General features: G+C 39.4%; 1 protein-coding gene across 4 annotated transcripts in view; it reads left to right on the top strand.

Moving 5' to 3' along the window:
• The window catches only part of PDS5A (PDS5 cohesin associated factor A), a 147751-nt gene that overhangs the window by 81803 nt on the left and 53066 nt on the right, over positions 1-12882 (top strand). For all 4 annotated transcript variants that reach the window (XM_047751682.1, XM_047751685.1, XM_047751683.1 and 1 more), the window contains exons 17-19: positions 5167-5282; positions 9309-9414; positions 12183-12343. In XM_047751682.1, the coding sequence (XP_047607638.1) occupies positions 5167-5282; positions 9309-9414; positions 12183-12343 (383 nt within the window). The remainder of the gene's footprint in view (positions 1-5166; positions 5283-9308; positions 9415-12182; positions 12344-12882) is intronic.

The raw sequence follows: 12882 nt of genomic DNA, 5'->3' as shown, positions 1-12882 counted from the left end.
AGATCGTTAACCCACTGAGCAAGGGCAGGGACCGAACCCGCAACCTCATGGTTCCTAGTCGGATTCGTTAACCACTGTGCCACGACGGGAACTCCAGTCTTTGCACTCCTGAGTGGGGTGGTTTCATTTACTTCTTTGGCATTTAGATTTTCCCGCTTCTAGAATACTGTGTCCTACCAAGTATCTACTAATATAAATGGATTGTTGAGTGAAATAGCTCAAAAATACTTTAGAGATAATTCATTTTACAGATAAGGACATTGAATTTTAAGGATGTGAAGCTTCTAATCCAGTGTGTTTCACAGTTGGTTATAGTGGCTGAGCTGCAGATCAAGTCCAGATTCATAGATCCACGATAGTGTTCTTTCTATACATTCCATCAGTTTGCAAGAACCAGTGCAAATTGAGTACTGCTCAAGAAATGTGGACCTTGAGAATGAACAACCAAGTGGTATTTTCTAGTCTGAGAAAAAAAAGGACTTGAGCTTAAGTTTGAAAAATTGCAGTAACACAGATTCCTACTATTTGTATACAAGCATTTCCAAATCCAAAAAGTCTATGCAAAACAGATGTTGTAACCAAAACATCTTAGAATGACAAATTAATTATAGCGACCAAGAAAGTAGAAATGAAGACTGCACTTGCACTAGAAAGAGCATGGTATAGATACTTTTTTTGTAAGGGAGGTTATTCAGAGGATATTTAAGTAATATCCACGGTTTACATTATTCGTAGTCCTTTCTCAAAGGACTTTTGCTAAAATTTTTCAGGAATGAAACTGAGACAAAAGGGGAGAAAGATATAGATTTCCGCCTACTAACTCTTCTACTGATGATATAGTGAGAGGGTGAGCAGCGGTGTTGAAATAATGTGCTATATATATAGATTTGCAGTTTTGAGTTTCCCCATCTTTTTTTTTTTTTTTGGTCTTTTTAGGGCTATACCCGTGGCACATGGAAGTTCCTAGGCTAGGGGTTGAATCAGAGCTGCAGCTGCCAGCCTACACTATAGCCATAGCAATGCCAGATCTGAGCCTCATCTGCAACCTATACCATAGCTCATGGCAACACCAGATCCTTAACTCACTGAGTGAGGAACCCATCTCTTCATATATACTAGTTGGGTTCATTACTGCTGAGCCACAATGGGAACTCCTGAGTTTCACATCTTGATTCTAGAGGAGGACCACTTAATTGTCAGTTTGTCAGAGCTTCAGCTCTGCTTGCTGTTTCATCCTTCTTTACGGAAATATCTGGATATGTATTATATCTTGAGAAGTCCAAATTTTATTTTTTCCCTTATTCAAGCCTACACCATTATAATTCACTACATAATTTAGTAAATTGTATTATACATGCTCTATCACCAAAGTTGCACTCTAGGTGACCACAGAGGCAGGCAAATATTTCAGTAGAGAACCCAAGTGGGCTAAGTATTCTGATAGAATCATGTGCTTTGGTAATGCAGAGGAACAGCAGCCATCCCAGGCTAGAGTGGAAATGGAAATAGCTTGTTCTCAAATAGGTGATTCTACTTAAATTCTTAAAGGATGAGTAGGAATTAGACCACTGTGTCACGAGTGACTATTGTATTTCTAGTTTGGATGACTGGATATCGAAGGAGATACTTTCAGGATAGGAGAAGTAACCATGTGCATGTAGCTTCCAGCAGTTATATTTAGAAATCTGAGATTCAGGCCTTGTTGGTAAATATTAGCACAGTTATGTCTCCTGGAGGAGGTAGAGAAGAAAAGAACAGTAGGAGGAGAGATGGTAACATATGCTATTAAGTAACAGTCATAGAGTGCTTCCTCTTTTCTTTTAGTATAACCTGTAGTTTAAGAAGAGTGATACCCAGCTGTGGTATTGTGACTTATAATGAGAAATATATATTTTTTTGGTTTTTGTCCACATTACTGGTACTGAGCTCCTAAAACCCTTGAACTGTCCTAAGTGCCTTTTGTTATGTTAATGAGGTAACTTTGGGACCTGGGGATGGTTGCCAGTGGTGTCAGTTACGTCATTAGAGGGCTGGAACTTTTCAGGGGGAGATGGACTGGAGATTGACTTCAGTCACCCATGGACAATAATTTGTTTAATCAATCATGCCTAGGTAATGATGCCTCCATAAATCCCTAAAAGGACAGTATTCAGAGAGCTTCTGGTTTGGCGAACATGTGGAGATTTGAGCTCATAGAGGGCATGGAAGTTTGAGTCCTTTCCCGATACCTTGTCCTATGCATCTCTTCCATCTGGCTATTCCTGAGTTTTATACTTTTTTTTTTTTAGTTATGTACTTTAATAAAAACCACATAGATCTAGTAATAGTAAGAAAAATAGTAATAAATAAAAATAAATATAAATTAAAAATAATAAGAAAAATGTTTCTTGCTGTTGAGTTATATGACTTCTGTGAGCCAGTCTAGCAAACTAATTCAGCCCAAGGGGTTGTGGGAACCTCTGATTTATAGCCAGTTGGTCAGAAGTATAGGCAAACCTGGACTTGCAACTGGCAACTAATGTCCAAGTAAGAGGTCCCCAGACCCTCATCTGTAGCCAGTCAGAAGCATGAGTGACAGCCTGGGCTTGCAGCTGGCATCTGAAGTGGGAGAGTTGGGGGGGTGGTTCTCTGTTGGTATGCAGAGAATTGTTCATTGAGGGGGGCACTGCTGCTCCCGCCCGCCAATATTGGAATTGGGTCCAGGAATCCAAAAGAACCGGTCACTAGCATGCAAGTTAAACCTTTGGAAATTATTTCTTATGAAAGATGTGTTTTATTGTTTTATCTAATACTGATTCCAGCTGCAAAAAGAATGATGATAGTATTAAATCCTTTCAGGAGTCATTTTCATTAGCTAGGAAAACAAAGTATATAAGAAGGGATAATGTATATGTGAAAAAATACTATTTTTTAAATGAATAGATTATTTTTATTATCAAAACGCAAAAAAAAGTATGAAAAAAGGAGATCTATAGCTGCAACATTTTTTTAAGTTTGTATAATAAGATTAATTATAAACTGCTCAAGAATAGGGGCTGTTTCCTAATTTCTTTGATATAACTTAAGAGTACTAAACAAATGGAGTTCCCAACCTGTCACAGTGGAAAAGAATCAGACTAGGAACCATGAGGTTGCGGGTTTGATCCCTGGCCTTGCTCAGTGGGTTAAGGATCTGGCGTTGCCGTGAGCTGTGTGATGTAGGTTGTAGACACAGCTTGGATCCTGCATTGATGTGACTGTGGTGTAGGCCAGCAGCTGTAGCTCCAACTTGACCCCAAACCTGGGATCTTCCGGATGCCCTGTTGTGTGGCCCTAAAAAGCAAAAAAAAAAAAAAAGTACTAAACAACTTACCAACTAGTAAATGAGTAGTAGTAGTAATAGTAATATCAACCTATAGTGGTAGCATGGATTTGATCAGAAATTTCTGAAACATTGTCAAGGATACACAAATAATTCATTTTCTTTTCTCTTTCTGCTGTCATTTCCTAAAAGGATTACATAGGGTTACTTCTCAAAAGTTCTCAGCTGCTTTTCAATTGTAAAATGTATTATTGGTCTCATGTTTCTGTTTGTGTACTGGAAGTAAGTGTGGGTCTTTTTTTCCCCTTGAGTGTGTAAAGAAAACAAGGAAACTGTTTGTTGCTGCTTATCTCCAATATCACTTAAGATTATGACATATATGCTATTTTAAAGTAATTGTTATGAGATTACCTAAATCTTACATACATAAAATAAGGAGTTCCCCTTGTGGCTCAGTGACTAACGAATCCGACTAGGAACCATGAGATTGCGGGTTCGGTCCCTGCCCTTGCTCAGTGGGTTAAGGATCTGGTGTTGCCATCAGCTGTGGTGTAGGTCGCAGACACGTCTCAGATCCCGAGTTGGTTTAGGCTGGTGGCTACAGCTCCGATTAGACTCCTAGCCTGGGAACCTCCATATGCCATGGTGCAGCCCTAAAAATAGGACAAAAAGGCAAAAAAAATTACACATATAAAATATGGTTATGAAGGATTACTTAAATGTAAGATTTCTGTATAGGAATACAAAAATGTCAGGTTTTAAAAACTAATGTTTATATACACTGGTGTATATTTTATATCGTGCTGTTACAGTATTTAAATGGGGCATTATTTTTCCTGTGTTTCCTTTTTTATTTTTTTCTGTGCTTATATGCAATACTGTAAGTCTCTCCAAATACCTAGTTTTTCCATTTTCTAGTACTGACTGTATAGTTTGCCTAGCAATTTTCCATTGACATATTTGTCACTAGACAGTCACTAAATTTATCTTATATTAAAGCAACAAAATTTTATGCAAAGTGTGTGGGGGTGGGGGGGATCCCTTCTGTGGGAGACCTGCACAAAATAAGTCTGATTTCAAAACGTGGTACAGTATTTAAGTTTAGATTTTTTTTCTTTTTCTTTTTTTGACCACCCCCTGGCATAGGAGTGTTCAGGCCAGGGATAGAATGAATGCAAGCCAGAGTTGCAACCTGTGTCACAGCTGCAGCAGCACCAGATCCTTAACTTACTGCACTGGACTGGGGATCAAATCCATGCCCCTTATCCCATTGTGCCACAGTAGAAACTCCATATTTAAGTGGTTTTTTTGGTTTTTTTTTGTCTTTTTGCCGTTTCGCCTTTTCTAGGGCCGCTCCCATGGCATATGGAGGTTCCCAGGCTAGGGGTGTAATTAGAGCTGTAGCGACTGGCCTAAGCCACAGCCACAGCAACATGGGATCCAAGCCGAGTCTGCGACTGACACCACAGTTCATGGCAATACAGGATCCTTAACCCACTGAGCGAGGCCAGGGATCGAACTCCTTAATCTACTGCAGCAGGCAAGAGATCAAACCCATGACTCTGCAGGCTTGAGCTTCTTCCGTCAGATTCTTAACCCACTGCACAACAGCAGGAATTCTTTTTGGGTTTGTTTGTTTGTTTGTTTGTTTTTGACACACTCAGGCATGCTGCAGATCCCAGGCCAGGGACCAAACTGCAACCCAAGCCACCGCAGTGACAGCACCAGATCCTTAACCCCACTGCACCAGAAGAGAACTCCTGGTGGTTTTGTATTTTTAAATGCCTTTGATGCCTATGATCACTTTTATTTTGAAAAACATGAAAAAGGATCATTCTTATGGTAAAACTCTTTCCTTCCTATAGAGAGAAATAGCCCGGAAGCTTGCAAATCCTAAGCAGCCAACAAATCCTTTTCTAGAGATGGTCAAATTTCTGTTGGAAAGAATTGCACCTGTGCACATTGATTCAGAAGCCATAAGGTAAGCAAAGAAATATATTCATTCAAAAATAAAATATAATTTGAAACTGCATTGTTGTAAGTTTAAATTCTGGGCACCTCAGGAGATCTAAAAGATTTCCCTGTATACCTTTTTAATGGCAGAAGCATACATCATTCAAGTTGAAAGAAGGAACTGGTCATTTCTGGTCTTTGGTTTGCTTCCCTATCTTGTATGTTTCTAAGACTTCTTATATTTATTTTTAGTCTAAATATGCTCATTAAAGAAATTTTAGGAAGTTCCTGTTGTGGCTTAGTAGAAACAAGCCTGACTAGTATCCATGAGGAGCGGGTTCAATCCTTGGCCTCTTTCAGTGGGTTAAAAGGATCTGGCATTGCTGTGAGCTGTGGTGTAGGTCCAATACGTCGCTAGGATCTGACATTGCTGTGGTGTAGACCAGCAGCTATACCTTTGATTTGACTCCTAGCCAGGGAAATTCCATATGCCACAGGTGTGGCCCTAAAAAGCAAAAAATAAATAATATAGGCATGTTATACACCTAAGAGAAAAGTTTTTTAAAAATAAAGAAAAAAAGAAATCCTAGAACTAGAGTTCTTGTTGTGGCTCAGCAGGTTATGAACCGAGACTGTTATCCATGAGGATGCAGGTTCCACCCCTAACCTCACTCAGCAGGTTAAGGATCCCGCATTGCTGTGAGCCGTGGTGTAGGCTAGCAGCTGCAGTTTTGATTCAACCCCTAGCCTGGGAACTTCCATATGCCGCAGTTGTGGCCCTAAAAAGCTAAAAAAAGAGAAAAAGAACAGAAATCCTAGAACAAAAGAACAGAGAAGGAAGAAAACTTTAAACCTGTAGGCCATGATCAGCCTTTGAGTTTTCTCACCATTTTAATAAGCCACATAGTATTCATTAGTGTGTATCATACTAACACATGGGGATACTGTGTATAATATCACTGCTCACTTGAGATATGTGAAAAATAGAATAGTATTTTGAAAGGAGCACAAGAATGCCATTAAGACTAATCTGTTTTCAAAACATTTATTTATTACCAGCTTTTTGGGCTTTGAAAAAAAGTCCCCTAATTTATCTGAGTTTTTAATTAATTTTTAACTTTAATATGGGTATAACATCTCCTTGTTGGATGATTATGAGAATTAGTGGTAATATGTAAAAAGTAGGAGTTCCTGCTGTGGCGCATTGGATTAAGAATCCGAGTGCATCGACTCAGGTCGCCAAGGAGGTGCAAGTTCAGTCCCTGGATGGGTGCAGTGGGTTGATGGGTGCAGTGGGCTAAAGGATGCAGTGTTGCTGTAGCCGCACCTCAGATTCAGTCCCTGGCCCCAGAACTTCCGTATGCTGTGGGTATAGACATAAAAATGTAAAATAAAATAAAAATAGAAAGTGAGCAGACGAGCACAATAGATGTTAACAGCTTTTTTTTTTTAAATTAGCAGTTCTCAAAATTTCATACTTTTCAGTTTCCAGTCATTTGCTGTTGTAAATTTCTGTGGATACTTTTCCCTTGTACCATTTTTCTAGTAGATTAAGCTATACATTTTTCTTTTTGAGTTGGTTACTAAGTAGCAATTTTTTTCCCCTGTTTTGGCTACCCCATGGTATATGGAGTTCCCTGGCCTGGGATCAGATCCAATCCACAGTCAAGACCCATGCTGCAGCTGCGGCAATGCTGGATCCTTTCACTGTGCCGTGCTGGGGATCAAATCCACGTCCCAGCACTCCCAAGATGCTGCCAATCCTACTGCTCCCACAGCGGGAGCTCCCTAAATGGCATTTATTGATTCTCTTTCCCTTAGATCAGGAGACTTGGTTCTGGCTATTAGTTATTTTATCTTATACGAGTCACTACTTTTGTTGTATTAAAATGCCAGTTGTATTAGTTTGCTCGGGTTGTCATAACAAAATATCACAGACTGTGTGACCTAACAGAAATTCATTTTCTCACATCCTGAAGGCTAGCGGTCCAAGATTAGGCATCAGCAAGTTTGATTTCTTCTCAAGCTTGTCAGTGCCTGGAGATAGCCTCCTCTTTGCTCTCTGCACATGAGGACAGCAGTCATTTAGGATTATGACCTACCCATTTTACCTCACTTTACCTTCACTATCTCTTTAAAGGCCCCATTTCCAAATATAACCACATTCTGAATTGTACTAGAGGTTAGGAATTCAGCATGAATTTGGGGGTACACTGTTCAGCTCATAATGGTGATATTTGGGGAGGGTTGTTTGTTTCTTTGTTTTTAAGGCTGCACCTGCAGCATATGGAAGTTCCTGGGCGACTAGGGATTAAATCAGAGCTGCAGCTGCCACCCTACACCAAAGCCACAGCAACCCTGGATCCAAGCCAAATTTATGACCTATGCCACAGCTTGCAGCAACACTGGATCCTTAACTCAACCAGGCGAGGCCAGGGGTCAAACCTGCATCCTTACGGATACTATGTCAGGTTTTTAAACTGCTGAGCCACAGTGGGAACCCCTAAATAGCTTTTTGGTTTTTTTGTTTCTTTGCTTTTTTACAGTTGATTTACATTGTTCTTTGAATTTCTGCTGTATAGCACAGTGACCCAGTCATACATAAATATATGTATACACACACTCTTTTTCTCATATTACCTTTCATCATATTCTATCACAAGGGATTGGATATAGTTCCCTGCTAAATAGTTTTTGATTGATGAATATGTTTATGAATATAGCATGATGTATCTCATGAATTGCTATAAATTTCTTTGCTATAAATCTCTGGGAGTGGAATTACTAATTCAATAAATATAAGTGATTAATGTCTTTGTCCTTATATGTTTACTGTTTGCTTTTGTTTTTTTGTTTGTTTTTGTTTTTTTATCTTTTCTAGGGCCGCACCTGCGGCAAATGGAGGTTCCAAGGCTAGGGGTCTAATCAGACCCCTGGGCCGCTGGCCTACGCCACAGCCACAGCAACTTGGAATCCAAGCCAAGTCTGCGACCTACACCATAGCTCACGGCAGCGCTGGATCCTTAACCCACTGAGCAAGTCCAGGGATCAAACCCGCAACCTCATGGTTCCTAGTTAACCACTGAGCCACTGCAGAAACGCCCTGCTTTTGTTTTAGTTTTCTTTTTTTTTTTTAGATTTTTTTTTTTTTTTGGTCTTTTTTCTATTTCTTTGGGCCGCTCCCATAGCACATGGAGGTTCCCAGGCTAGGGGTCGAATCGGAGCTGTAGCTGCTGGCCTACACCAGAGCCACAGCAACTCGGGATCCGAGCTGCGTCTGTGACCCACACCACAGCTCACGGCAGCAACGCCGGATCGTTAACCCACTGAGCAAGGGCAGGGACCGAACCCGCAACTTCATGGTTCCTAGTCGGATTCGTTAACTACTGCGCCACGACGGGAACTCCATGTTTTAGTTTTCATTTGTCTGTTCAGCAACTATCATCTTACTGTTTGTCTTTTTTTTCTTTCCTTCTTTCTTTTTCTTTTTTTGTCTTTTTAGAGCCACACCTTGGGCATATGGAAGTTCCCAGGCTAGAGATGGAATAAGAGCTGCAACTGCTGGCCTACAGCACAGCCACAGCAACAGAGGATCTGAGCCATTTCTGCAACCTACACCACAGCTCTCAGCAACATGGGATCCTTAGCCCATTGAGCGGGGCCAGGGATCAAACCCATGTCCTCATGGATACTAGTTGAGTTCATTACAGCTGAGCCATGACAGGAACTCCCTTACTGTTTTTCTTAAAATTGCAAATGATCTCTCTGTATAGGAATAAATATTACATTGCTTATAGTTATAAAAATATATTTCTAAGTGTGTGTCATTTAATTTTAGTTTTATTGTTATTCAGTAGACTTTCTATTATACATGGGGGGAGGATAATCTAAAAATAAGTTCAGCTGTCATGTAGAAAGGGAAATTTTAAAAGTCACAAAATAATTTTTTCCCCCAGAAAATATTTGATGTTTAGATTTTATGTCTGCCACAATGTAATTATATACAGTTACTAATCAAGTAAGGTTACTAATTTAAATTTTCTTATTTTAATAGTGCACTGGTAAAACTGATGAATAAATCAATAGAGGGGACAGCAGATGATGAAGAGGAGGGTGTAAGTCCAGATACAGCTATTCGTTCAGGACTTGAACTTCTTAAGGTATTTTTGAAATAGTTTGTCTTTCTGCACTCATAATTGAATCCCCTTAAAAATATGCAAGAATCAGGTTTTATTTCATTGGAAACTAATCAAAAGATTAAAGTTTGTCATAGAAATCATATTTTATAAAAATAACATGTTCACGACATCAAAATAATATAATTATTTTGCATTATAAAATAATGTATTTTGGTTTTGCTATTTCATTCATCATTTTCATGCCTGCTGTGCTTATAGCAGTAAATGATCTACTCTTACCTTTCGTAGAACCTGCATGTGGGGTAGTAGGACTGCTCACAGGAATTACTTCAAAACAGCATTAGGGATTCCTTAAACAATTGGTAGTAATCCTAATAGATGCCAAAGAATTCAAAGTATTTAACAATTAGTAAGATATGTGATTTAGTCGCGGGGGGTGGGGGGGGAACACATCCTCATCAAACAAAATAGTTCTTGGCCTGTTTTAGGGGTTGTTGGGAATGTAGCCTGACAAGAGAAAAGTAGTGCTTTGGGGAATAATGGAACACAGAGTTGGTTCCAGATTGTGGAGTGCCATTGGGGTAGAAAGGTAACTTGCGTTTGGGGGGCGGGCTCCTTCATGCAGGACTTCCTAGGCCAGGGATTGAACCTGCACCACGGCAATGACCTGAGGCACAGCAGTGACAATGCCAGACCCTTAACCCACTGAGCCACTAGGGAACTCCTAGTTTGGTTTTTTTATGATATAGCACTTGACAGAGCTTTCATTAGATGAAGTGAAGAGAAGAAGAAATTAAAGGCAGAGACATTTAGACCATTTCAACATATGAACTAAAGGAGAAGTGACAAATCAGTACAACACTAGAAAAGAAAGTAATGGGATTGTATTGGAATGATCTTATTACATACCGTTTCATGGAAAGAATTGATTTGATGCTTCATGAGAAAGATTTTTTTTTTTTTTGTCTTTTTGCTATTTCTTTGGGCCGCTTCCGCGGCATATGGAGGTTCCCAGGCTAGGGATCAAATCGGAGCTGTAGCCACCGGCCTACACCAGAGCCACAGCAACTCGGGATCCGAGCCGCGTCTGCAACCTACACCATAGCTCACGGCAACGCCGGATTGTTAACCCACTGAGCAAGGGCAGGGACCGAACCCGCAACGTCATGGTTCCTAGTCGGATTCATTAACCACTGCGCCACAACGGGAACTCCATGAGAAAGATTTTGATTATATTTTTAGTAATGAGGTTATAAATAGTTTTAAGAGTAAAATTGTCTTTAAAGAAAACTTTTTTCCCCCCTTTGGCTGCACCCACAGCATGTGAACGTTCCTGAGCCAGGAATGGAATCTGGGCCACCGTTGTAGCAGCACAGGGTCCTTAACCTTCTGCCCCACGAGGGAACATCCTTCCTAAGGCATACATTTTAAATATGTCATTTGATTCAGCTTTTCAAATTTAAATTTCCAATTTTCTATGAATAAGTAAAACCTCATAACTAAACATTATCACTGTAAACATTACCAAAAGAAAGTCTCTCCACTTTATAACCTGTTAAATAAATGCTTGTTGAATAAGTTAATTAGGGCTACTACATGCTCTGTTCTCCCTTTTCCTTTCTCTACCTTTAGTTCTATTTGCTATGTTATGCTGACTAAATTGTTTCTTTTCCATGGAAGGTAAACTTTGTAGACATGTCTAACTTGCTATAAATTCCTTAAGGATAACCTGAAACTTACATCATGATAAATAAGGAGAATAACTAATTTATATGTTTGTAATCATGAATAAAAGTTCCCAATAATGGCTTTTTTTTTTTTGGCTGCACTGCAGCTTATGGAAGTTCCCAAGCCAGGGATTGAACTGAGCCACAATTGCAGCCTGTGCCACAGTTACAGCAGCACTGGATTCTTAACCCACTGCACCACACAGGAACTCCGTGGAACTTCCAAAGGCTTCTTTGTTTATAGTTATGATGAGCGATCTTTTTGTGATGAATTTCTCTTAAAATATTTCCTTATTAAAATATCTTTTTTCCAGTGAAATAAAGCTCAGTGTTAGCAACTTTTTCACATCACAGTATCACACTCCATGAAAAAAGACCTGCGTTTTCTGCATTCCCAGTATCAGAATAGACCAAGAGGTAAAGAAAACAGGGCAAGGGCTATATATCAGGAATTACTACACAGTATTTCCATTAATGTCTCATTAGCCACAACTAACTGCAAAGGAGACTGTGAGCTATAATCTTTATTCTGTGCTGCTAGCATATGCGGCCTCTAATTTAAAAAAAAAAAATTTTTTTTTTTTTTTTTTGTCATGCTTACAGCATATGGAAGTTCCCAGGCCAGGATCAAACCCACGCCATACTTGCAGCCTCTCCATAGCTGCAGCCATGTCAGATCCTTAACCCACTGTGCCATATAGAAACTTTTTTTTTGCTTTTGCATTTTAGGGCCATACCTGCAGCCTCTGGAAGTTCTCAGGCTAGGGGTTGAATCGGAGCTACAGCTGCCGGCCTACACCTCAGCCACAGTAACATGGGATCCAAGCCATGTCTGTAACCTACACCATAGCTTCATGGCGACGCCAGATCCCCAACTCATGAGTGAGGCCAGGGATCAAACCCACATCTTCATGGATACCAGTCAGATTCGTCTCTACTGTGCCACAACGGGAACTCCCACATGGGAACTTTCTAAAATTTTATTTGTAGTAGGAAATAATTCTCTTCTTTTAATGGATTAAAACCACTGTCTCTACTCTAAAGTTATATCTATTCCTCCAGGTTCTGTCTTTCACACATCCTACCTCGTTCCACTCTGCAGAGACGTATGAGTCCCTGTTACAGTGCCTCAGAATGGAAGATGACAAGGTAGCAGAAGCTGCTATACAAATTTTTAGAAATACAGGCCACAAAATAGAAACAGACCTGCCCCAGATACGATCGTGAGTATGTTTTTTCTCATGGTAAACACAAAAGTTTTCCAAGTGTGGGAGTCATAGGATCACCGTTTCTCTTAGGAAGATATGAGAGAGGAAAGACAGCATGTATTTAATTTACTTTTCTGTAGTATCTTTTGTTTCATCTTTTCTCTGCTTCAGACACCTCCCCTATTATGGGCAGAAAATCAAACTGAAACTTTGCTTCAACAAAATTATTTTACAATATTAATATTAATAATGAAAAGTTACCACAGAAATCTAGAATTATTAATAATATTCTAATTTAATATTCTAATTTAGAATTATTAATATATCACCCAAATCAGGTAGTGTGCTTTATAAAATATTTACTAGTTGCTTGGTTCTTGTCCATGGTGCTTTTATTTCTCCCTCTAGATTAAATTAGAAGAAAATCCATGAGGCCAAACAAAAAGTAAATGAAAGATACTTGTCATACATTTAAGGCAATAATACTGTTTTATACATTATAAAGTCACTGATATCAAATGCAGTGAAAACAAAGTGTCCTTTTATAATAATGG

Source organism: Phacochoerus africanus, chromosome 10, assembly GCF_016906955.1.
Source record: "Phacochoerus africanus isolate WHEZ1 chromosome 10, ROS_Pafr_v1, whole genome shotgun sequence".
NCBI lineage: Eukaryota > Metazoa > Chordata > Mammalia > Artiodactyla > Suidae > Phacochoerus > Phacochoerus africanus.
The sequence above is the reverse complement of the archived record's forward strand: the minus strand, read 5'-3'. Positions and strand labels throughout refer to the sequence as shown.